We start from the raw sequence: 26327 nt of genomic DNA, 5'->3' as shown, positions 1-26327 counted from the left end.
CCCAGATGACCCTGAGCCTTTCCATGGTTTTGATGCTCGCCCTATACATCAGGTAAGGAATCCTTAACAAATTTGTATAAAATGTTTTATAAATTGCTAATAGAAATTTTAATTAAAAGTGTACATATGCTACAATTACATCCACCTTATAATATGTACCCTATCATTCTTTCCAGATGTTAGATGTTCCCTCATCAGTTGATACAAGTATCACCTCCCCAGAGCCAAATCAGTTGATCGAGTAGTATCACCTCTCCCATTCCTTCAGGTAAAAGAATTCTTCATTTTTTATATTGAACATACGTATTACACACTACATATGTCAAACAGTAATAACATGTGCAGTAGTTACAGTAGTAGTAACTATCATTTTATATATTTTTTATCATTCCAGACTCCCAAGCACCTGCCCATCCCACTCCATAGCCCAGCCACCCACTCTCATGTACCATATGACCATCCCAGTAAGCAAGCCAACCACTAGAATTTGGTAAGGACGTTTCATTTTTTTTTTATTATGTTTTAATATTACATATGTATAACCATGTTATGTATGTAACATACATACTATAATCATATGTACTATTACATTATCATTCCAGACTGGCATGCACCTGTGACTTACATAAACCAGACCTCTACATAGCCTACATGTCTTCATTTTGCTGGAGGTAAGGAATTCTCAGTTGTGTTTAATGTTTGCATACGTACAATAAATTTTGTACACCTAAGTGGTTACATACTGTCCTTTAATATTAATTCTTCATTCCAGACTGCCCATCATCCTAGCCTGTTATCTGTGATAAAGCACACTGAAGTTAGGTTTGGAATGCATCCTTATCATGAATGCTCTACACCTCCACCTCCATCTCCCACAACCTAGGTAACAGCTTTGAGACTCACTAAAAGTTGGTAAGTTATGTAAGGAATTTCTAAATTAAGTTTTATACTACATGTTATATGTGATATTAAACCACTGTATGGTGCATATTACTGTATGTAACTTACTATGCATAGAGTACTTACTAACATACTAATTATTTTTTGTACATTCCAGAATCCCCTGAATGTGTAGGCTATGGGGCACATAAGACTTTGTCCATCCAGGGTTACGATGAATGTCAAATATAAACTAAAGGTAAGGAATTAATAACATACATTAACTCTTTTAGTAGTACACTCTTGATATATCTACAGTAATTAACATATTGCATTCACAACTTTCTGTAGTGTATATATTTTGTACACTAATTTTGTTACTTTTTCCTTCCAGAACCAACATTTTTCACACAACTCCAGGTTGTTACTACAAGTGTCATCAAGGGATAACTACTACAAGTACAAGCACCATTTTTGGATGGAAAAAAACCCTTCAGGAAAGTATACTACACATGTAAACATGTAGTGTAACAAAGTATGAACAGTAAGTTTTTACATACAGTAGTACATATTACATACGTACATAACTTTTTTTTACAGGAATTTCCAACCAAGTTTGATTATGTACATATGTAGTACATGTTATAAACCACTGTACGTATGGTTACTGTATGTAACTTACTAAACATACATAACATGACTTAACTTTGATACTTTTTTGTACATTCCAGAAAACCAGGACCCCCTCCATGATGCAGGCTATGGGGCCACAATAAAACTTTGTCCAGGGTTACTACATAACATAGCACGACAACTGTAAACTATGTACTACTGTACTAAAGGTAAGGAATTATACATAGTACATATAGTAAACATACATTAAGTGACCAAGATCTCTCACATGGGATAAGTGATCAAGGTCCCTCATGGAATTACATACATACTGTACACTCCCTGCTGAACAGGGGGTGTAGACCAATCATTTACAATATTAAACCACTGTATGGTGCATATTACTGTATGTAACTTACTATGCATAGAGTACTTACTGACAAAATTATCTTTTGTACATTCCAGAACCCCCTGAATGATGTAGGCTATGGGGCCACATAAGACTTTGTCCATCCAGGGTTACGATGAATGTCAAATATAAACTAAAGGTAAGGAATTAATTAACATACATTAACTAAGTTTTATACATGTTATATATGTGATATTAAACCACTGTATTGGTGCATATTTACTGTATGTAACTTACTATGGCATAGAGTACTTACTGACATACTAATTATTTTTTGTACATTCCAGAACCCCCTGAATGATGTAGGCTATGGGGCCACATAAGACTTTGTCCATCCAGGGTTACGATGAATGTCAAATATAAACTAAAGGTAAGGAATTAATTAACATACATTAAGTAAGTTTTTTTATACATGTATATATGTGATATTAAACCACTGTATGGTGCATATTACTGTATGTAACTTACTATGCATAGAGTACTTACTGACATACTAATATTTTTTGTACATTCCAGAACCCCCTGAATGATGTAGGCTATGGGGCCACTAAGACTTTGTCCATCCAGGGTTACATAGCAGGACAACTTTAAACTAAAAAGTAAGGAATTAATTCACATACATTAACTTTTTTACTCTTGATATACTCAAAGTAAGGAATTATAAACTAAAAGTAAGGAATTAATTAACATACATTAACTCTTTTACTCTTGATATCTATAATTTACATATTGTATTCAGGACTTTGTGTAGTATTTTGTACTAATTGTGTTATACTTTTACCTTCCAGAGCTACCAGACTGGGATTTTAGTGTACTCCAGGATCTAACAAAGTGTGCAATGCATGTGTATACGTTATAGTGACAGTGTTTTTAGTGATACCCTAAGGATTAAGTGTAGTGTACATTGTGCTTTTTAGTGTCACAAGAGTTTAATAAAGAATTATACCTTCAAGAACCATCCTTTGCCATTGGAATAACCACACTACACATCATGCAATCTACTTGCATGTCACACAGGTAAGGTCTCTCTAACTTTTTCTTAGTTTAAGGCATATTTCCAAGTGTCGTTCCGGCTTACGACGATTTTCGGCTTACGACGCGCCTCAAGAACGGAACCCCCGTCGTAACCCGGGGACTGCCTGTATATTGTCAATGGGGGAAAGTCACTGAATTGACAAAACGTAATCCAGGAAGTCGAGCCTTTTATTTTTCGATTCCCGTCTCAAACAAGGAAGGGACAAGAATCCTGTTAAGAGACTGGGCTTACGGTAGGTAGAACGACGATGCTCAATCGGCATGGAAGTCTCGACTAGAAACTAACAAAATCTATCATCTGAAAAAACCCTTTCAGATGGTCTAAAAACAAAAGTTCTTAAATTTATTGGCAGTATGGCAAAGGAAGTCCTGTCTTGCGCTTTCCTGAAGAGCGTCCTTTTGATGAGTGCCTTTGCAAGAATCCTACTGAACGTTGCCGAAAATCCTGACGTTCAGGACGTCGAGCCTTTACATAACCCGTAACTGTCTTATCTCAAAGTCTTGACTGAGGTAGAGAAAACAAGATCTTCCCTTGAGCTTTCCTTAACTCCATCCACCTTTGCGAAAAGCAATATAATATTGACAGAGACCTCTTGAATTCACGAAACCCGAGGTCTTGCTGGGTTTCGAAGACGAAGTTCTGTCCACTTTCTTGAGGCTCAAATCTTAAACAAGAGCTTTGAAGAGTTCAACAGAAACTTCTGGTGCGTGCTCGGCGTCCACTGGCGAGGACGCTCGGCGTCCTGGTGCGCGCTCGGCGTCCACTGGCGAGGACGCTCGGAGGTCCTGGTGCGCGCTCGGCCGGCCACTGGCCAGAGGACGCTCGGCGTCCACTGGTGAGTGCGTCCACCCGAGCGTCCTGTTCAAGCCGATCGTCCAAATAAGCGTGCAGAAAAGCGTCACGCTCCTGACAGGCGTCAAAACAAGCGAGAGAAAACTGCCTTCTTTTTCCTATTTCTTGGTGGAAAGAAGTACACGTGATCAAGGAGGCAACTTTCGCCTTCTTACTTCTCACTGAAACACATAAACGAGGGAGAAGTGGGACGTGAAGCGTCCTCTTCTATAAACGCTTCTTAGAGGGCGCGAGTCCTTCCGAGAGCTCCAACCCTTGTGCTTGGGGGGAGGACGCCTCGGAGGACGAGAAGCAATCCTTCAGGTATTCGTGCATGTGCACGCACTTTGGCAGTCTGGGGATTTTCATCAGAAACTGCCGAAGGCACGCCAGATCGGTGGGGTTCCCTGTAACCCTCCTTCGGCTTTCGACATGCCCTCTCCCTTGGTTCTGGGAGTTCGACAGAGGTCTAGACCTAGAGGCGTTATAAGGCCGATCTGACGCACCCTCCACTACACAAGGGGCACTGTCACTGCACTTAGCCACTTCACTATTGCTCTCTAAAGCAAGCACTTTCGATTCTAAGTTACGAATCGAAATAGTATAAGAGAAAGGGCAATAACCTCTACAGACACTGTTTTAGGGCCCGAAGGCAACATTACAGGGTTAGGCGTAACAAAAACAGAAGTAGAACTCTTCACAACAATGAAGGAGAGCGATCACCTCTCGCAGACATAGTCATAATCCGTAGGCCATACTACAGCGTTAGGCAAAATAAAGTCTACCGGAAGGTTAGCAGTATCACTACCCTGACTTTCGTAATTGATTAATTGCGTACATACTAAACAAACTTTTTCCTTACGGAATTAGACACGTTTACTGATTAATTGCGTACATACGAATCATACTTTTTCCTTACGGAAATAGACATGTTTACTGATTAATTGCGCCCCCCAACGTGAGGAAACTACCGAAGCTTTCGGTAGCCACACCCTATCTTTGCAGACAACACCCTCTGAAACTAGCCTAACTAGATTCAGATATCTTATGCAAAAATGAATCAAATTCAAATCAATTTAAGATAGCGTATGCCTAGCCACAAATCCAAGTAAATAAATTAAAAAGACAATTAGGATACTTAGCGGCAAATGAAGTTTCCAAAATCCTAAGCCGGAGGTACTGAAAACAGGTGTTTTTCAGTACCGGCGACAGAAAATTTATGAATAGAAAATGGAACGGTTCCTGATACCCGCCTCCCAGCGGCGGAATGGGTACTAACCACCTGGCCGACCACTGCGTTGTGTCGGAAGTTTTTTTAAATTCTGTCGGACTTCAGAAATACAGCTATATATACTGCCAGGTAAGTGTCATGCATAAAAAACTAATTTTCAAATATTAATAGATTAATAAAAGAAATAATGATTCCCAGTCTTTTTATCAACTTCACGTCACGAAAGTAGGGCGGGGGAGTAAATGACAGTTTGATGTACGTACTGGCAGAGGGGAAGGAGAGTCGTAAGGAGTTATTCTCTCTCTCTTCATTATTATTCTCTGTCTCAGATATAATTCATAATTTCACTCTTGATGGTCAGATATATGATGTTGCCGATTCAATGGTCTCTCTGTCTCTCATTAGCTGTACATATATTTTTAATGGTAAAATGCTTAAGATGACTTTGAAATTATATTTATAATATAATCTCAAAGATCAATACAGTAATGATAGTAATTTATGGTATACCTGACGTAGGATATTATTTAAGGTATACATTTGGTATTTGAACTTTCAAGATAGTCAATTATAAGCATTTTTTGAGTGGGTTCTAAGTATTCATGGATTTTAACTATTCACAGGGGGGTCTGGTATGCATTCCATGCGAATACAGGGGAGTCCACTGTATATGAAATTTTCATTTTACACCAGGAACTTTGAACCAATTACCTTCATACATGGGGAACAATTCTATATGTAGAAGCAAAGAGGGGGCTGGATACATTTCAAGAAGAGGATTAAGATTAGCCACTTTAGCAAAGAAGTTGGAGTAAGATTACCTATTTTAGCGAGGAAGTTGGATTTAAGGAACCATTTTACCAAGGATACTGTATACATTAAATACAAGATAACAGGAATCAATCATAGTATTTATATTTACCTATCAGTGGCCATGAAAGCACAGTTTCCTTTAATTGCTGATGAGAGCTCTGTTCCAGATGAGAGTTCCGTTATTCCAGCCGACGACTGTGGAAAAAGGATTGTCACCACTTTACTTGATTTTAGAATTTGCACATACACAACTATAATGCATAATAAATACAAACGACTGCTTTTTTACAAATTACCACCTCTAATACATACCTTACTATTCTCTTTCTGACTGTCATTTTCACTATCACTGATGGCAGAATCCGAGTGATCTGATCCAAAGGAAGGACTGTTCATCTTGTGAATAGAAGCAACATCATCGAAGAAGGTTGGTATCAAGTGAGTGATAGCCTGAAAAAGAAAAGGGCATTAAGAGACAAAGTGATAAACAAGAAATAAAAACAGTTATTTAATTACAATGACCATGCTTGTCTGGTTTGAGCGAGCGTGGAATATTTTGCTTTTATTAATTTCAAGAGCTTTAATCAAACCAACGGAAAGCTGCTAAAATCTCATATGGATGAATAATATTTAACCCAAACTAGGCTAACTCAAACAATTTAAATGCACCTAGGTTCACTTCACAAAGGATGAAGCTATTAATGATTAATCTGTAATAGCAAATCATAATGCACTTTAACAAGACCTTTGAGTTGCATGTCCAAAACTTCAAAGGACTCACTGAAAAGACTTCCTTTTAATGAGATCTGAAATTTGGTGCAAACAAAAAAAGTGATGATGAAAGACATAAAGTTGGGAAAAGATCAACTGGAATAAATGAAAAGTCAAAGCAGGATAAGCTGTTATGCTGCTGAGGACTGAAAGGAAAAAATGGAACAGGGATATGTTATAGACACCTACAGCTCAAGAGAAGAGAGCAAGGGGAAAAATGTTAAAAGTATGTAGCACGTACATTTCAAATTATTGAAGGTTCTCTGTAGTCCCTTCAACTTTTTCAAGCTCCAGTTCTCATTTGTTAAAAAAAGTAATGAGCCGCCCTTATGAGACTATTTCTATGTGACTGATTTGCCTAAACTACAGTCTTTTTTTATGATGACAACACAGACGCAAATATGTTACTATCAGTCTCATGACACACTACATCAACACTACTTACCGCACCCTGAAGCTCTTTCTTTCCGTAACCAAACAGCAGTCTTGTGAAGTTGTGGTTGTAGTCCCTGATTCTACCAGCACCATCAAGAACTACTAGGCCACTTATATTGGAAAATACCTACAAAAGAGATGTTATATATCAAGAAAATTCAGCAATATACCTACAAACATCAAACTGTGCAAGTATAAAAACCACTATTTCCCTTCACTGAAATCCTTAATATCATGAAATTTTAATATCAAAGTTTTTGAAAATGGATCATTCTATTTTTTGCTTCTACTTTTCTTTAGCCAGCTTGAACAATAAAAATATTCCTTGTGTGACCTAACTTGCATATATGCACCAGCTTTTTATCTTTAACAAACATCAGAATTTTACATATTACAATAGGATAAATGATTAGAGCAATAAAGGTGCAAAATAAATGCAATTATACATGCACCAGCTTTAGCAAAACAACTAAATGCGTGTAACAAATGTTAGAATTTTATTTATTTCAATAAGATAAATAATTAAAGTAGTAATGGAGACAAACAAAAAGTCATTTTCATCTTTGGAGAAAGAAAACATGTTTCACATTTTTATGTTGCAAAATCCTGCCCCCAACACCTTTCACACTGTGCTCTAGCAATCTTACACTCAACTTTCAAATGTTATGGTTTGTATCAGCCTTTACAGTACTTCAAAAAAAGAATACATCACGAGCGCACCGACCGCTGAATTTCAAGGAATTATCAAATTTTAGTTATTAACAGTTTTCAACTGTTTTATGTCTAAATAAACATATTGTGAAGCAATAATGCTAAAAAATTTTTTAGATTGGTTCATTGACAATCTTGTTCATTGCTTGTTTGACACTGTGAACCACAATTTGTGAAAAAGACTTGCAAAATGTGTCTGCATGAATAATTCAGGATAGGATCAAGCGAGTTATGAACTGTTTTGGACTGTTTTTATGCATAAACATATCTAAAAATGTTATTGCTAAACAAGAATTTTTAGATTGGTTCATGGACAATTATGTTCATATCTTATACATCATATTGTAAAAATCATAGGTTTATGATTGATCCTAGATTGGATCAAGTTTGAGATATAGCTATGCTATTCTGGACCAGTTTATATGTAAATAAACATAACTTGAAACATTATTACTATAAGAAATGTTGGATTGGTTCATGGACTTTGTTCACCACTTTTATAGCACTGTGAATGACAAATTGTAAAAAATGCATAACAAAATGGGCAAAATTTTTATACAAAAATAATTGTTCCCCATTAAAAGATCCCATTTTGTCTAGTGTATAACGGGCTTCAAAAAACAAATACAAAATAAGCAATAAATATTTTTCTTTTGCTGTTTTACCAAAACTTGCTTTTTTCAAAAATAGATGTTTCAATCTCCAAGATGACAGAACTAAATTCAATGAAACTTTTAATGGTTGTAAAATAACTATATATTATAATGATTGGTCGTTACTTGATTGAAACAGTCATTACGACTGTTCTACCGATTCTCCTACACTCTAGTGTTTATCGCCATGATGGCTTGTTGACTTTTGTCACAGTGAGAGTGACAACGTCAATCAGGTTCTGGATAGCAGACAGACAGGTTCTTGGCAATACTCTGCCAAGAAGGCGGCAGCAGCATGTTTTGGCAGAGACAGCTGGAAGTCACTTTGATGTGCAACATATGTGATGTACCTGGCGACTCAGGCGGGACGATGAGGACCTCTTCGTCTGTGTGCTTTGGCTTCTGCATTGGTAGCAGTGAGAGGATCTTTTGACAGCGAATAACTGTTTAAAAAATTCAGCCAAATTCATCTGTATTGAGGATGTGTTTCTGCCTGACAGCTAATTGCTGTTCCTGAAGGCTCGACTAATGTCTTCTGTGAATCTTTATCCTGGTTGGCAGTAATAGCAGCCTCGACAATTCTTCGGAATTTGTCCATTTGTGTCATTGTACTAATCATACATTGTTATCAGGCTGTTTTTGAGTTATTTTATTGTGTTGTCTGTGATTGGTGTTTATCATGATACTGGTGTTTACTTTTTGTGTGATATTGTCTTTAAATTGTTAACCGATTTATTAAATTAAATTACTTATGATTTACTTGTTTCAAACTTTATGTACATGACCATTTCATCTGTTTTTGCCACCCAGAACCTGGACTCACTTGTATACTATATGTAAATATCTGTGTAATAAATTAGTATTAAGGCAATTTGTTTTGTTCAGTCTTCCTCCTTGATTTGTCTCACCTTTTATCAGTCATTCTAGCCCAATTTCTTTTTATTTTGAAACTGCTGGTCTCTAATAACGAGGGCATTACAGTATCTATAATTACAAGTATGTAAAATTATTCTAGAGTGCAACTTTTTTTGCCATATTTTTTAAAATTTACAAATGTTTTTCAATTGCAAAATTTATGAACTTAAGAGGTCAAATATCTTTATTTCCTCACATATATTTTTTCAGTACAGTGGACTCCCCGTATTCGCGTTCTCCGGATTCGCGGACTCACACATACGCGGATTTCTCTCGGGAACGTATCCCCGCATTATTCGCGGAAAATTCGCGCATTCGCGGTATTTTACTCTGAGAAATATCCACAAATTCCTGGTTTTTGTGATCAATTTCATCATAAAATGCACTTTTTGTGATAAAATTATTTAAAAAACCAAGTATGAAAATTTTTAGTGGTTTTTCTTAAGTTTTAACTAACGAAATAGGCTGTTTTTAGCATTTTTATAGAGGTTCCAAACATTCGCGGATTCTAACTATTCACGGGGGGGGGGGGGGGGGGGGGGGGGGGGGGGGGGGTGGGGGGGGGGGGGGGGGGGGGGGGGGGGGGGTGTCTGGTACGCATCCCCCCCCCCCCCCCGCGAATACGGGGGGAACACTGTATTAGTTGCATAATAAATGGTACAAATTTTAAATGAATCCCTTCAATCGTAAGTTAGAATAAAGTATTTACTATATAATGGAGCCTTATGGTGTCAGCATACCCCTTAAGCTACTTTTCCTTGGCAAAAACAATAATTAATATCAATCATTCTACTACTTATAAATGTTATGGATACTACTGTTCCTTAACAATTTCCATTTCCTCAACAATTCAGTCAGTTGCTCACAAGTTGAACAGCCAATAACTCATGTAAGTTTCCATTAAATGAAGGTTTCCTAAGATACAAATAATTCTCATAAAAGGAAACTTACCCATAATTCTATGTCAAAAACAGTTTTCTTAATCCCTTGGTCAAACTGAGATGGATCTACAGTGAAGTGAGCACACAGAGGAAATGTTGCACAGTCTACAGTTTGTCCCGTGCAGTGCTGCTTCTCAATATTCTGTTACAAAAGAAAATAAACTTTTGCTATTAATCACTGGGACAATGGCAAAATGACAAATTTTTAATCAAGAGAAAATAGATTTTTGCTATTAATCAATGGGAATATGGCAAAATAACAAATTTTTAATCAATCTGTATTTTTCATAACTAACAAGCCTGAGGTCTTAACAATAGGATAATCTTCTTGCACCAGCTGGAATGACACAATGAATTAAAATTTATTGATTAAAATTGTTTTACTTTCTCTCAAATTTATTTGTCAACTTCATCTGCTATTTACTGTTATAGGAATTTAGGAGGTTCAACCAACCCAAATCTTTCGAAACCAAAAATTAAATTGTCTTAAAATGCAATCCAGAGCTTTTTAAGTAACACAGTTTACATACAAGAATATTTTCAAATGACTGCCGTACCTTTGGTATTTCTTTGGACATGTCAGGTACTTTAATTGCTGGAATGAGGTCTCTGATATTCAGTTTATTCAGTTCACTACTTTCGCATAGCAAGCAGGGAGTGAATGATGGATCGTGCTTTAGTATTCTTTCTTCCAGTTTTCAATCAATAGATGCCTGAAAATATTGCACATTTTAGGATCACTGCACTGTCACTCGATACCCGAGTTGAGCTTCATACAAAAAAGTTGGAGAAGAAAAAAAAAATATTAATTATCTGTAGTTGTTTTCACTACACCAAAGTTTGTGCCTTTCTACAAAAACCTTAATACTAACTTTATTTTTCTTCTACCATGTCATAAAACCCAAGGCATTTTCATACCATGAGATGAATGTACAGCAGTGTCATACATGCTCTATTTCTGCAATGAGTCTTGGGGGAAAAAAAAAAAAAAAAAAAAAAAAAAGCTGGTATTTCTCTGAATTTGATCAATAGATATGCTGCCATTTGCTTAAAATACAACATAAAATAGATAAAGTACTTAGCATATCAAATGGCAAGAGATCTCAAATTCTTGATATCTAAAGATTGGTTTAAAAGAAAACAACTGCATATCACTCACAATGACCTTAGTAACAAATATCCTTTATATAGGAAAAAAGAACTTTACCTTAGCCACAGTGATGTCAACAGGTTCAAGGACTGCAATCCATCTCTGTTCTTCTTCTGCTTCCTGCTGAAGACCTTTCACCCAGAGGGAGCAAGGCAGACTACCATTGTCACAAGTATTGACATTGACCTGTAGAGATATCATGTAAAAAGTTTAGCCGACAGAAAATTTCCTTACGAATTACCTGAAGTACAGTCTACCCCCCCCCCCCACGTAGTATTTGAGGAGGTTATGGACCACAACCGCCAGCAAAAAATTGAATTCCGCAAATACTTGAGACCCCCTCTACAAATACTTATAACTGCCGATTTTAATAGTTCAAACACCAAATATTCCTTAAACTATCATATTACAACACTTAAATATTTCCAAGTCATCTTACAACATTACCCTTAAGTATATATGGCTTACTGCTACGCATGAACACTCCTATAACCATTACCAAAGCAAAAACTAATATTGTACATATACGAAACAAACCTTCGGTCTTAACATTAGGATAAATAATCAGCACCAGTTGGAAACCAGTAAAGTTTAAAATAATTGTGTATGCAAGGGACTATTGGCATCTGTGCTTGGTCACGAGACGTGGAGCCACCCACATAACCCACTTTAACTCGTGACCCCTATAGTTATTTTCTTACCGCCTTTAACCCTTAAACGCCTATTGGACGTATTTTACCTCGAGATAGATGGTCTTTTGGGTGCCGACCGGACGTAATTTACGTCGACATAAAAGTTTTTTTTTTAAATTAGCAAAAAAATACTTATAGGCCTACCAGCCAAAAACTTTTGAATCACACGCCTTGGGGGATGCTGGGAGTTCACGGATCAAGGTGTTGTTTTGTTTACAATCGTTAGCCAGGCGCGCAAGCGCGAATTTCTTTCTTATCGCACTAAAAAGTATCAGACACATCTCGGAAATTATTTCGTCACTTTGACATAATTTTTGCACCATTTTAAATTAGCCGTTACATGGAGTATTATATATGAAAATGTGTGCATTTTCATGTAGAATACAACAAAAAAATACTCATGATTGTAGCTTTTATCAGTTTTCAAATATTTTCATATTAATATCAATAAGTGCCAAAATTTCAACCTTCGGTCAACTTTGACTCTACCGAAATGGTCGAAAAACGCAATTGTAAGCTAAAACTCTTATATTTTAGTAATATTCAATCATTTACCTTCACTTTGTAACAAATTGGAAGTCTCTAGCACAATATTTCGATTTATGGTGAATTTATGAAAAAAACTTTTTTCCTTACGTCCGCACGGTAACTCTTCCGAAAAAATCATACGTGCGATTGTCGTAATGTTTGCACCATTTAAATTAGCCGTTACATAAGTTTATATATGGAAATGTGCAAAATTTCATGCACAATACAACTAAAAACAACCCATGGTTGTAGCTTTTATCAGTTTTGAAATATTTTCATATAAATAACGATAAGTGTCAAAATTTCAACCTTCGGTCAACTCTGACTACCGAAATGGTCGAAAAACACAATTGTAAGCTAAAACTCTTATATTCTAGTAATATTCAATCATTTACCTTCATTTTGCAACAAATTGGAAGTCTCTAGCACAATATTTCGATTTATGGCGAATTTATGAAAAAAACTTTTTCCTACCGTCCGCGCAGTAACTCCTGAAAAAATCAGACATTTTTTTCTCCGATTGTCGTAATGTTTGCACAGTTTTATATTAGCTGTTACATAAAGTTTTATATATAAGAAAATGTGCGCAATTCCATGTAGAACACAACAAAAAACAACCCAAGGTTATAGCTTTTATCAATTTTGAAATATTTTCATATAAATAACGATATAGAAAAAATTTGACCTTCGGTCAACTTTAGCTCGACCAAAATGGTCGAAAACTACAATTGTAAGCTACAACACTTACAGTCTAGTAATATTCAATCAATTACCTTTATTTTGCAACAAACGGAAAGTCTCTAGCACAATATTTCAATTTAGGGTGAATTTTTAAAAACAACTTTTTTCACGTCCGAGCGTTACGCATTCATGCATCATATTGTGATAATCTTTTCTCTGTGTTGCTTTGATCGTTTTACAGTTTGTTATATACCAAAATCATCGCAATTTAGTGTACAATACAACAAAAAAATAATGAACTCATTAGCTTTAACTGTTTTGCTCACAGCGCGATTTGTATACAACTATATATGAAATATTTTTTCCACGGTCATATATCCAATATTTATATATGATAATGATATTTTTTTTCATTTCTGATGGTGGCATACTAAACTTCAGGCAATTTCTGATGGTGGCATACTAAACTTCAGGCAATGACAAAAAAAGGAGCCAAAAATGAACTCTTAATCTTGAAAATTATGCGTGCTGTGATTTTTTGAAAAAAACTTTTTTTCGCTTCGGCGCTCACTTGCGAACGCCACCGGTATACAGGAGACACTTTTGGAAATACCAGCTCGGCGTTTAAGGGTTAAGCAACGAATATAACTTCACTAACGATACTTTCATCATTCTCTTTTGCTTTCCTTAATTATTTAATTGGAAGATATAAATAAAAAGATGAAGGAAAGTTAGTATTCTGAAAAAGGTGACTTTTTCTCTCTCTCATTTTATGCCAAAATTTACCCTTAAGTTCATCAGATCTGACATTAAAACTTTATAGAACTACCATGCAGACCATAGCGAATGAAATCCCACATTTTCATTAAAAAGTTAAGTATTACATAATAGGGTAAAATATCCGGCCGTAACACTGTCTAAGGAATTGTTAACCAGTCTAGGGCACCGTAAGGTGGATTGTGGCACCCGTAAACTTTGAATTTCGGTTAGCAACGATTTTCGGTTAACATCAAGCTCCAGGAATGGAACCTGTCGATAAATGGGGGCTGCCTGTATAGATATTTTGTTTACATTAATATTAATATTTAAAAATTACTAGTAAATAATTTTTTATAAAAAAAAATATATTTAGTCACAAAAATAAAATGAAAATAGATAGCGAATATTTTAGATATGTTCTAAGAAAAAATCCACAAACAGGTGTCCACAGAACAGTCTGTGAATGTCGGTGGGGGGGGGGGGGGGGGGTCGACTGTACAAGTGAATCTATTGAAAGACTTACTGTTTATTTGGCAATTAATTTTAAATTAACAATCCAAAGCAGCGAAGTACTTTCTGTAATCTCATTATAGTATATAAAAACAACATCCATATGTAACACTTGTATTTATATATATAGGATGACTTAAATTGAATAGGAATTTTTAAAATATGATACTTAAAAAGGACTGAATATGAGTTTCAACTTAATCTACAGAAAGAAAACAAAATAACGCTTTTACTTGACTAATATCCGTTTCAGACTCAACATATGCTAATCTAAGCAATACAAACTTTTATTAATGCCAGCATCATTATTCCTGGTGAAATGATGAGTATCACGATATGAATTACCACTTAAGGAAAGTAAGTAGGACATTAACTTGAAAATAAGTAAGACTATATTTCCACCTAGTGGAAGCCACCTAGCAAAAGGTCTAACTTCACTCCTGTCTCAAACTCCTGGAATGCAAACTCAACTTTGCTATTTAAATCATCTTTTCCATTTCAGTTCTGTTGTCTTTGATCAGGCATTATGTCAGTAACAAGTTAACGACTGACAAAAACTAACCTATTTAGCGGAAAGAAAACTTACTAAAAACATTATATGTATACCTCTAAAGTAAACACTTACAACTTTACCACTGAAGAGAACCATCCCTTGGTTTTCTAGTATGTCAGGGTCAGGCAAGGTATGTAGGGAGCAATCTGAGCTATCTGTTTCTGATGTGGGGGACAAATTTGAGAGGGAGCTTAGGACCTCGTGCGTTCTTGGATGGGTAACGAAATCCGTCAGTTTCATTTTGCCACAGAGTTTATCTTCTGGGTGACCAAGGAGAAGGGAAGACATATCATTTGCTGTCAGGATCTGCAACATAATACATAGAACTATTTATACCAACAACAACACAGAAGGAATAAGCTTTAAACTAATTAAGTACCTGCAGATAGAAAACAGGAATTAAAATAGTACCAAATTTTGATATATAGCTCCTAGTTCCATAACTGTAAATGGTAATATCCAAACATACTCTTTTTTGCAATAAATCTTGAACAATAAAGGTAAACTTCCAATGAACTCTTGAAAGGGATATTAAGTGTGTAATTCTATAAACACTACTTCACAAGAGACCAGCCATCTGATAGGGTTACCAGAGTACATAGACAGCATGCCTCCAACAACAAGTAATCAGCCATTACCAAACAATACCTTCCTGTGAACAAGTAGCAGCAACACAACACGACTAGAGAAACCATAACCATCCTATTATTCCTCAATTTACTATTAGGTTTCATTTTAAAGAAGAAAGATTAACAACAGTGAAAATGCCATAAAACCACTATATGAAACATTTAAAAAGAGATTAAATGTGTTCTAAGTTATTTTAAATAATCATGTGACCCTCACTATTCATGTGATTATATGTGTTCTAAGTCATTTTAAATAATCATGTGACCCTCACTATTCATGCCACCAAACAGGATGGTATACATTAATAGGCTATTCAAGTGGTTCTACTACACCTCACTCCAACCAATCTTAAGTTCTTTGAACACTTACACCCTGTCATGGTAATACATCTTCATGAATAGTTTCCGTAAATCGATTTAAAGGACATTCAAATTTGCTCTCATCAGCTTTAATACTTAAAAATGCACTGAATTTTTGACAAAGATAAACAATAAAACAATAATAATAATAATCTTTTTTATTGCAAATTTCATTACTGGAGACTATAGTAAAAGAAGCTTTTGTAATACCTTTTCAATTCTTCCACTGTTTCCTTTCTTCTACACGGATATTTCTCAATCCCATTGAAGAAAAAATTAAAATTAACAGAAAGAAAAGTATTTAAAAGTACTTACCCATCTAAGGCAGTCTTCTTTCATAATAAATACCATAGTAAGAAATAGCAAAGGACTAGTACAATGAACAAATGAAAACCTAGATAACATGAAGCAAAACACAAAACTGATGACCATCAATACGGCACTACATCTCAGAGCAAGTGTGACAAGGCTCTACTTGCCAAGAAGAAGAGGTGAAAGAATATAAATGAGGACTGCATCAACATCTAGAAAAGAACATTCAAATATTACCTTAAGAGTAGTGCAGATGAGTGACCGATAACATCTTGCAATGAGACACTCATCTTTGTGAATGAAAAGCCTGACAAATATAAGGTAGAGGAAAGAGATATGAGAACATCAATGAATGGCTTGTACCACACACACACACACACACACCTTGAGGTGGCAGTTATCAATGGCTGACTTGGGGAGAGCTCAAGGAGGAAGTAAGGGCAAGTCGACAGCTGCACAAGACCAAGCACTATGTGTACGACACCTACAGATGATATGCTGCAAACTGAACACAGGAGAAAACGAGGCAGCTGCCAATGCCTTGCACTCAAACACAACCCCAAATACCAAATATGCAACATATGCCACTGATGCCTCAGCAGGTAAATCTACAATTTCTCAACAAGCCCCCCTCCCTAGCTCAAAGAAACGGTGAACTCATAGGTCAAGAACAGAACTTTAGACAAATATAGTGGAAAGTCCCTGGCAATACAGTTATACTGCCATGTCCTTATGTACTTGTCATTGCCTTTTTCTCTGACTTTCCTGAATATACCCAATGGCGAAGATCATTCAATTTCCATATTTACCAATTCTCCAGCTAATTGCTAATGTCTTCCTAAAGCATGCCCATGCCACCTTACATCTTTCAAAGCTCAATCTATATCATAGCCGCAACCACTGCTCAAGAACATTTTTAAAGGTGACTCTCTTACACAGAATTAAGTTCTATGGTGTGAAGATTATGGTGGGAAGGAGGGAAAGAGAGCTCTTCCTATGACCATGTGTAACAGTAATCAAATACAGTAGAGTGAAAACATAGTATACACCATTTAGCAATTTGTATCATAATTAACAATAACCTCTTAAAAAAAACAATCTCACTCAGCCATTCAACACTAAATAACCTATAACAGTGTGAGATGCAACCAAGAGCTAAAAAGCAAAATGTGGAACTCATATGCAACAAAACAAACTGTCCTCAAAGAAACCAGTACCCTAGATGGAGCACCAAGGACACCACTGGAACCAGAATGCCAAAAATACCCAAGGGCATACACAAATCAAAGCCAAATTTGGGACAGGAACAAAGAACCACAAAAACAAAGTAAAGACATCTTGGAAAACATTGAAGGTGGATGCAGAACATCCATAGGGACAACTAAAGAAAAGACTTGTGTACTAATGTCTAGGCAGCTACCAGTTTCCAAATAGATGAACAAAGAACAACGGCTGGCAGAAGCTGATTATCTGGCTCCATCCTCCTGAAAATTCCAAAATGAGAAAGAGCCAGCAGAAGAACACTGATGATGCAATTAAAACTCCTAAGTGGTACACTTCATGGTAAGGATGTAAATCCCTCCAAGGAACGCCACTCCACCAGAGACTGCCACATAAAGGATACTGACAATGGATGAAGAACTTATGCCAAGTAAAGAAAGGCTGCACGCCAAAGCAGAGGACCTATGTGAAAAAAATGATATTGTTAGTATACAATAAGTTTTTGTTGTACATACTTACCCCGGCAGATATCATACTTAGCTAGTCTCTGACGTCCCCGACAGAATCAAACTCGCGGCACACGCTACAGGTAGGTCAGGTGATCACCCTCTCCCGCCGCTGGGTGGCGGGAATAGGAACCATTCCCGTTTTCAGACCAGATTTTTCTCTTACGCCTATCTCCTGAGGGGAGGATGGGTGGGCCATTCATCGTATATAATCTGCCGGGTAAGTATGTACAAAACTTTTTTATTGTATACTAACAATATCATTTTTGTACATGCAACTTCCCCGGCAGATATATACTTAGCTGACTGACACCCTTGGTGGCGGGTAAGAGATAGTTACTATAAATAATAACAAAAACAGGGAAACAACATCTGTTGTAGGTCATATATATAAACTTATTAAAACCTTGGTTCCTACCTTATTGGGCAGAAGACTTCATGATTACTGTCTATGAGTCTGCTTGCCTCAAGAGTTTCAGTGGGGATGAGACCTGACACTGATAGCTCTTCTGGATCGTGTCAATGGGGGAGAGCCCGCTTACTTGACAGAGCCTTGTCTTGGATCATACCAAATGGGGGCTGACCCACTTACATGGTAGAGCCTTCACCTTTGTCATATCAACGGGGACTAACCCTCTTACATGACAGAGCCTAGGTCCAAATCACTAACAAGGAGCACGAAAAACCCAATCCCGACCACCTGACCACACTACATTTGTTAACACTACGATTTGAAAGGAGCATCCCAAGAACCCTTCCAATCGACCATAAAAACACAACACCAAAAAAACGTTTAAAATTACTAACTTAACTAACTATAAAGGATTAGGTTCAGCTCCTTGCCCCAGCAACGAATCCACAGACACGAACGGTCCCGAGAGAGAAGCACTTGTCATAAGTGACTCGCACGTCTCTTAAGTAATTTGATAAACAAAAACCGAATTGCACCTCCAATAGGTGGATTCGACAAGAGTCTGTATCGACATATTCCTGTGATACGCTAAAGAGGTAGCTACAGCTCTGACCTCATGTGCTTTGACTCTTAGAAGCCTTAAATGTTCCTCTTCACAGGAAGCATGCGCTCCTTTGATAACGTCTTTAATAAAATACGCTTGAGCATTCTTAGTAAATCATCCTCTTAGGATTTTCTTACGGAACACCAAAAGGCTATCCACATTTCCACCAAGTAGCTTCTTCCTCTCTAGGTAGAACTTGAGGATCCTGACTGGGCACAATGTCCTCTCTAAGTCTCTCCCTACCAAAGAGGAACAGTCCCTTAATCTCAAAGTCCTTGGCCATGGTTTAGAAGGATTTTCGTTCTTTGCTAAAAACAGGGGATTAAAGGAGCATACTGCAGAATCTTCCTTAAAGCCCACAGTCCTTCTAAAGCCTGAAGTTAACTAACTCTCTTAGCAGAGGCTAGTGCAAAGAGAAAGAGAGACTTTCTAGTCAAGTCTCTGAATGAGGAAATTTTGAGGAGGTTCGAATTTCTCGGACATTTAAATATCTAAGAACCACATCCAGGTTCCAACTAGGTGGTCTTATAGTCTTGGACTTCGAGGTTTCAAAGGACCTTAACAAGTCATGCAGATCCTTGTCCTCCGAGATATTAAGGCCTCTATGTCTAAAAACAGATGAGAGCATGCTTTTATATTCCCTTATTGTGGTAACGGCCAGATTGCATTTCTCCCTCAAATAAAAGGAGAAAATCTGCTATTTCAGTTACAGAGGTACTGGAAGAGGATACTTTCTGGGACCTGGCCCATCTTCGGAAACACCTCCCACTTCGACTGGTACACGCGAAGAGTTGAAGGTTTCTGGCTCTAGCAATTGCCTTTGCAGCCTTGCGTGAAAACCCCCTCGCTCTGACGAGTCCTTCGACAGTCTGAAGGCAGTCAGACTGAGCGGGGAGGTTTTTGTGGTATCTGTCGAAGTGGGGCTGTATGAGAAGATCCTTCAGCAGTGGAAGGGCCCTCGGGAAATCTATCATCCATTCCAGTACCTCTGTGTACCAATCTTGGGCTGGCCAGAAGGTGCGATGGCGGTCAGTTTGGCTCCCTCCGTCGAAACGAACTCCTTACCACCTCTCCTATATCTTGAAAGGAGGAAAAGCGTACCCGTCAATCCCCTTCCAATCAGAAGGAGACCGACCACTGCAAACTGCCTTTGGATCTGAAATCGGAGAGCAGTAGTTCTCCAACCTCGCATTCCAATTCGTTTGCGACAACAGTCGATATTGGGTCTCCCCCAGAGGTCCCAAATCTCGTCGCACACTTCTGAATGCAGAGTCCATTCCGTGGAAAGGACTGATTCTCTTCTGCTCAAGAAGATCTGCTCTCACGTTCTTTTTCCACCTGGATGAACCTGGTTAGAAGAGTTATTCGCCGTTCCTCGGTCCAAAGAAGCTCTTCCCTTTGCTTTCTCGAACAGGGAGAAGGAGTGAGTCCCTCCCCTGTTTCCTTATATAGGCCTAGAGCTGTTTGTGTTGTCCGAATTCACTTGCAACACGGCACCCAATACTTGAGGTTCGAAGTGAACGAGAGCTAGATGGACTGCTGCTAGTTCCTTCTTGTTGATATGCCAGGACACCTGTTCCCCACTCCAGGTGCCTGACACTTCTCTCGAGCCTAGAGTCGCTCCCCATCCTTTTTCCGAGGCGTCTGTGAATAACATAGGCGAGGGCTCGACAACTGAAGGGAGAGCCCTTGATTCAATCTGTTTGGACTAAACCACCAACTGAGGTCCTCCTTTACGCTCTTTGAGAGCTGAAAGGAGTCCGAAAGCTCTTGGTGCTTCTGATCCCATTTCTCTGAGGAAGAATTGTAGGGGTCTTAAGTGTAGCCTCCTAGAGAAAACGAACTGTTCCAACGAGGAAAGGGTCCCCAGAAGACTCATCCATTCCCTCGCGGAACATTGTTCTTTCTCTAGGAAGGTCGTCACTTTCTGTAAACATCTCTCCTGTCGTTCCTTTGATGGATACACACGAAAACCCCGAGAATCCATCAGAATCCCCAGATAGACAATGCTTTGCTGGGGATTCATCTGGGACTTCCCAAGGTTTAGTAACAGTCCCAGGGACTGAACTAGGTCCAGTGTTAATTTCAAGTCCTCCAGACATCGATCTTTTGATTGGGCCCGGATCAGCCATCGTCGAGATACAACGAGATTCTTACTCCTTCGATATGAAGCCAATGAGCGACATTCCTCATAAGACCCGTGAACACCTGAGGGGCCGTGGCAAGACCGAAGCATAGGGCTCGAAATTGAAAAACTTTGCCCTGTACCATGAATCTTAGGTACCTCCTGGACAAGGGATGGATAGGTACATGAAAATAGGCATCCTGAAGGTCCAGGGACACCATCCAATCCCCTGGACGAAGAGCTGCAAGAACGGAGGAAGTCGTCTCCATCGTGAACTTCCGTCTTGACAATGAAGCGATTCAGGGCATACGTCCAGGACTGGTCCACTCTCCTGAGGCTTTTGGTACAAGAAAAAGACGGTTGTAGAACCCTGGAGATTGAAGGTCTTGAACCCTTTCTATCGCCTCTTTGTCCATCATTTCTTCTACTAGTTGTAGCAGGGCCTGGTTCTTTAAAGAATCTCAGTATCTTGCTGTTAACTCCCTTGGAGTTGTTGTTAAGGGAGGTTTCTCCCTGAAGGGATAAGGTATACTCCTACTCGGGGATAGAGAGGGACCAGTTGTCCGCCCCTCTCTGAGCCCAGACTTTTCGCAAAAACTCAGCAGTCTGGCTCCTACTGTAGTCTGGAGGACTACTTTCTCATTGTGGTTTAGGGAAGGGCTTGCGTGCTGATCTTCCTCTCTTAACCGTATCCTACTTCCTAAGAGAGGGTCTAGCCGTCGTTCTCCCTCGAAAGGGCTGCTGAAAAGCAGGCTTCTCTCTTTTAGCCAAAGGGACTGCTGGTTTTAGTCTTTTCGCCGACTGCGCAAGCAGATCCTGAGTAGCCTTTCCGGATAAAGACTTAGATATATCTCTCACTGTCTCTTGTGGAAACAGGTGACTAGACAGGGGCGAATAAAGCAGGGAGGATCTCTGTAGAGGAGACACCGATTTCGTCAAAAAAGAACTGTAGACAGATCTCTTTTTAAGGACTGCCGATCCAAAGAGAGAAGCCACCTCGTAGATCCATCCATCAAGGCCTTATCCAGACAGAAAGTACACTCGTTAAAACTTCCATCGAAACAAGTCTGGATCCTGTGCTCTCTAGCCAGGGCTTCCCAAGGCCCAATCCATAAAATTAAAGACCTCAAGTGTGCGAAATAGACCCTTAAGTAAATGGTCCATTTCGCACATTCCCCATGAGGCCTTTGACCGAATGAAGAGAGCGTCTTATAGACGAATCCACTAACGCTGAAAAATCAGCATCAGCTGAAGAAGGGAGGCCCAATCCCCATTGGCTCTTTCGTGTCATACCAGACACCTGGCTTACCTGCCAACTTCGAAGGAGGGCAGGAAAAAAAACCGTCTTGCCCGCTTCTTTTTTAGAGAGGAGCCAGTTCTCCAAGCTCTTGATGGCTTTCTTCATCGAAAGGGTCGGATTCATTTTCACGAACGAAGAGGACTTGGAAAGCTTAGTACTTGAAAGCAGTGATCCCGGCGAAGGAGGATCTGCAGGACGAAGAGAGTCACCGAACTCTTGAAGAAGCAGGGCTGCCAGTCTCTTGTAATCCGAGAAGCCCGCATCTACAGGAAGTTCCTCCTCAGATACCTCTTCAAAGGTAGCATTAGGAGAAGAATGCCTCTTCGGAGAAGGAGTCCTAGAAGGAGAAGCGCTCTTTTCCTTCGAAGGAAGTTTGGTAGAGGAAGGAAGACCACTCCCCAAAGAGATCCTATTGCCTGAAGAAATAGTTTCTACTGGAAGGGGCCTCGCAGAAGAAGAATGCCTGCTTCTTCTCAAAAAGTTGCTTGCTGCCTGAGAGGGGAATAGCGTCGCATCTTTACAGGAAACTCTATAAGGAGTAGGGCGAGAATCCCGTAACAGGCTCTTTTCAGGCTCTTGGCGCCTGTGAGGAGAGGCGCTAGCGTTACGTCGGTAGCGTCTATCAGGCGCTCGCGCTTGGGGTAGAAAAACGTCTGCTCTCATCCTGGCTCCTGCCAGGAGAGGGGTTTACTTCCTTCCAAAGATTCTTGTGAGAAGGCAAACTCGTAACTCCTAAGGAAAGCCTAACAGGAGTAGGGCGTAGAGAACCCATCATGCTCTTTTCAGGCTCCTGGCATCTGCGTGGAGAGGCGCTAGCGTCCCGTTCTGGGCGCCTGGAAGGAGTAAAACGCTGGTGAAGAATACCGTCTAACATCACAATGGCGCCTGCTAGGAGAGGCGCTAAAATCTCTCCGAGAACGTCTGGGGGGCGAGATTTATTCTTCTCTCTCTCTCTGCATCCCCGTGAATAACGGAGATTATCTTGCCTCCTAAGATAGCAAGGAGAGGCGCTTCTATCTCTCAGAGAACGCCTATAAGGAGAGAACATTCTTTACTCCTACGAAAGGATCGAACTATCCTTGTCAGGAGAGGGGCTTGCGCCCTTTATTCGGGCGTCTAGACGAATGCGGGATCCTACTAGAAGAAGCTCTTCTGGTCAGAGTAGTAGATCGTCGTTCTCGAAAGGGAGAGGCGTATAGCAACGATCTTGTTGGGGAGTAGCGCTTCCAGGAGAGAGACGCCTACCAGAGTCCGACGCCCGACTTGACGACCGTCTCTTAAGAGAGCTCTTTACTGGAAGAGAGACGTCCTTCCTGCGAGAAGGCTCCTTAGACAGCGAGCCTACTAACAAGGATAGCTGCTCCTGCAGTCCTACCAAGAACTTCTTTGTAGAAGCACGAATTCCTTCCGCAGAAGAAACAGGAGACTTCATCGCTCTCTTCTTCTGAGCAGGAGAATACTCCGGAAAAGGCTCTGGGCTGGAGTCAAATGCGTCTCCTGCAGGCGGCGCATTCCAGGCTCTCTTCAGAGGGCGCGACTTAGACGCGGAGCTCCATCCGCGTCTTGGAGAAGTAGAATCCGAGTCGGAAAAACACTTCTAAGGACGCTTTGTCTATAGCTGTGGGGGGGGGGGGGTCCAAGGCAGCCTGGGACGAGTCTACAGGGCCTGCCGAAGGTCATGGGAGTCTGAAAGAGGTCTAGGCCTAGGAGCAATGCGGAGTCGGTCAGACGCCCCCAAATCACTACACTGGGGACAAACTGTACACTTCACTGCACACTTCACTCTTACCTTCCATTTCTCGTAATTGCCTTTGCAAATTACGGATTGACGCTTCCATTGCAGCTTTCTCGATCGAGACGAATCTACGATTTCGCTGCGGGGGGAAGGAGCTGAACTGCGTTAGCAGTAGGAGAAATTACATTGGAAACAGAAAGATTGTCCTGATCCAAAGAGCAGGACCTACTTGAACTTTTAGCAGCTTTCCTAATTCTATCTCAACAACTTTACATACGCAGTCAAACTCTTCCATTGCACTTCAGTCAAACTCAAACATTCGTCACTGTGTTACTAACTGAGCATTCATTCCCCCTACATTAACACAAATAGTGTGAGGGTCCACCGAAGCTTTCGGCAGTCACCTTACACCTCTTTCACACAAACTCTAAAACGAGTTTCAGCCACAACATCAGCCATAATGAAGAATCCTAAGCAAATCCAAATAACGGTCCAAATCAGCGTATACCAAAGCCAAAGAAAGAATACTTCACCAAACAATCCTTAGCAAAGCAAGCAGAATTCCGTGCAGGAGGAACTAACAACGATGTTGTTAGCACCGGCGACAGAAAAAATCTGGTCTGAAAACGGGAATGGTTCCTATTCCCGCCACCCAGCGGCGGGAGAGGGTGATCACTGACCCATACCTGTAGTGTGCCGCGAGTTTTGAATTCTTTGTCGGGACGTCAGAGACATAAGCTAAGTATATATCTGCCGGGGAAGTTGCATGTACAAAAACATACATTCACGAACCTGCCTACAAAAGCATCCTTACAATGAACAATCTTCAGTTCTCCAAACCCTTCAAAGAAAGGCAGTTATCTAGAGTGGCATGAGGAATAGCTGGTCCCATCCAACAACCACTTTGACAGAAGATCTGATGTGAGACTACCTGCAACTTCCCTTGAAAATTAAATCGAAAACACAAATCAAAGAGGTATAATTGTGCTGCCATAAGACAAGCACAGGACTTCTGAGGAACTATGGAGGACTGCTTCTAGAGCAATGTCAGGGCAAGATTACTAGGAAATGAACTTAGAATATAGTCAGGATCTCATAGAATGCTGAAGGCTGATATCCCTAACACAACAGATCCAACAGAACCAAAGGAAAACTACCCATGAAGGGCACAAAAAGGTCACTGCACATCATAGCTCAGACCAAACATCCCACTATCCCATCATGAAGGGCCAGAGAGAATGAGCATAAGATGAAGTTAGTCCTATGTGGCCTAGGGACCAAAAGAGCCAACGTTGCTGCAAAAACACAGCAAAGGCCAATCCCGAAGCTGACCCTCTGAAGGAAAAAGGTCTGCTAGCAGATTATAAAACTAGTGAAGAAGTGGAAGCTGATGAGAGATCCCTGGATGATTTGAAACTGGTAAACTACTTAATGAGTTCCCACTCTTGCCACAAATCAAGGCCAGAGCCACAAACAACCATATACATCAAAACACCTATCAGAGTAGCTTACAAGCACTTTGCTGGAGGATATAGAGTTAGATGACCTAATCCTCATCAACAGTCAGAGCGCAGAGGTCCTAGTCAATTTGGCAAATATTGGAGTCTACCAAGAACTCAAAAGAACAATGCACCATTTCAGTGGACCCAAAGGTTTTCACATGGTTTCCTCCGAGATCCCTATCAAGACAATGGAAACAAGCAAATTCCATGCCAGCACCAGAGGCCAAAGCCACCACAGTGGCAACCAGGGTGACCAGATTTTGAAATTGAAATACGGGACACTTAAATTGAAGAGGTAGTTGAACAATATAGACACAACTTATGCAAAGTTATGCACGCAGTGACGTAGGCAAAGTCCTTCTCAGCCTTCTTTATTGACTTTTCCTTTGTCTTTCCGTTGTCTTAAAGTGCATTCGTTGTAGATTTTTTTACAAACAGCTATTCATTACATATGTCAAAGCATTAGAATATTGCAATCAAGCATGTTTAGCAGTTTTGAAGGATAATAACA

General features: G+C 39.5%; 1 protein-coding gene and 1 long non-coding RNA gene across 2 annotated transcripts in view; both read left to right on the top strand.

Annotated features, from left to right (window-relative positions):
* LOC135218624 (uncharacterized) overlaps positions 1–26327 on the top strand; it is a 203917-nt gene that overhangs the window by 79604 nt on the left and 97986 nt on the right. The window contains exon 13 of the mRNA XM_064255061.1: positions 25589–25850. Within this exon, the coding sequence (XP_064111131.1) occupies positions 25589–25850 (262 nt within the window). The remainder of the gene's footprint in view (positions 1–25588; positions 25851–26327) is intronic.
* LOC135217869 (uncharacterized) lies at positions 237–2262 on the top strand. The gene is made up of 6 exons (XR_010315216.1): positions 237–268; positions 395–490; positions 603–671; positions 773–912; positions 1957–2039; positions 2188–2262. It is a non-coding gene; the product is annotated as an uncharacterized LOC135217869 (long non-coding RNA).

The sequence above is a fragment of the Macrobrachium nipponense genome, chromosome 9, assembly GCF_015104395.2.
Source record: "Macrobrachium nipponense isolate FS-2020 chromosome 9, ASM1510439v2, whole genome shotgun sequence".
Lineage (NCBI taxonomy): Eukaryota > Metazoa > Arthropoda > Malacostraca > Decapoda > Palaemonidae > Macrobrachium > Macrobrachium nipponense.
This window is presented reverse-complemented; position numbering and strand designations above follow the sequence as displayed.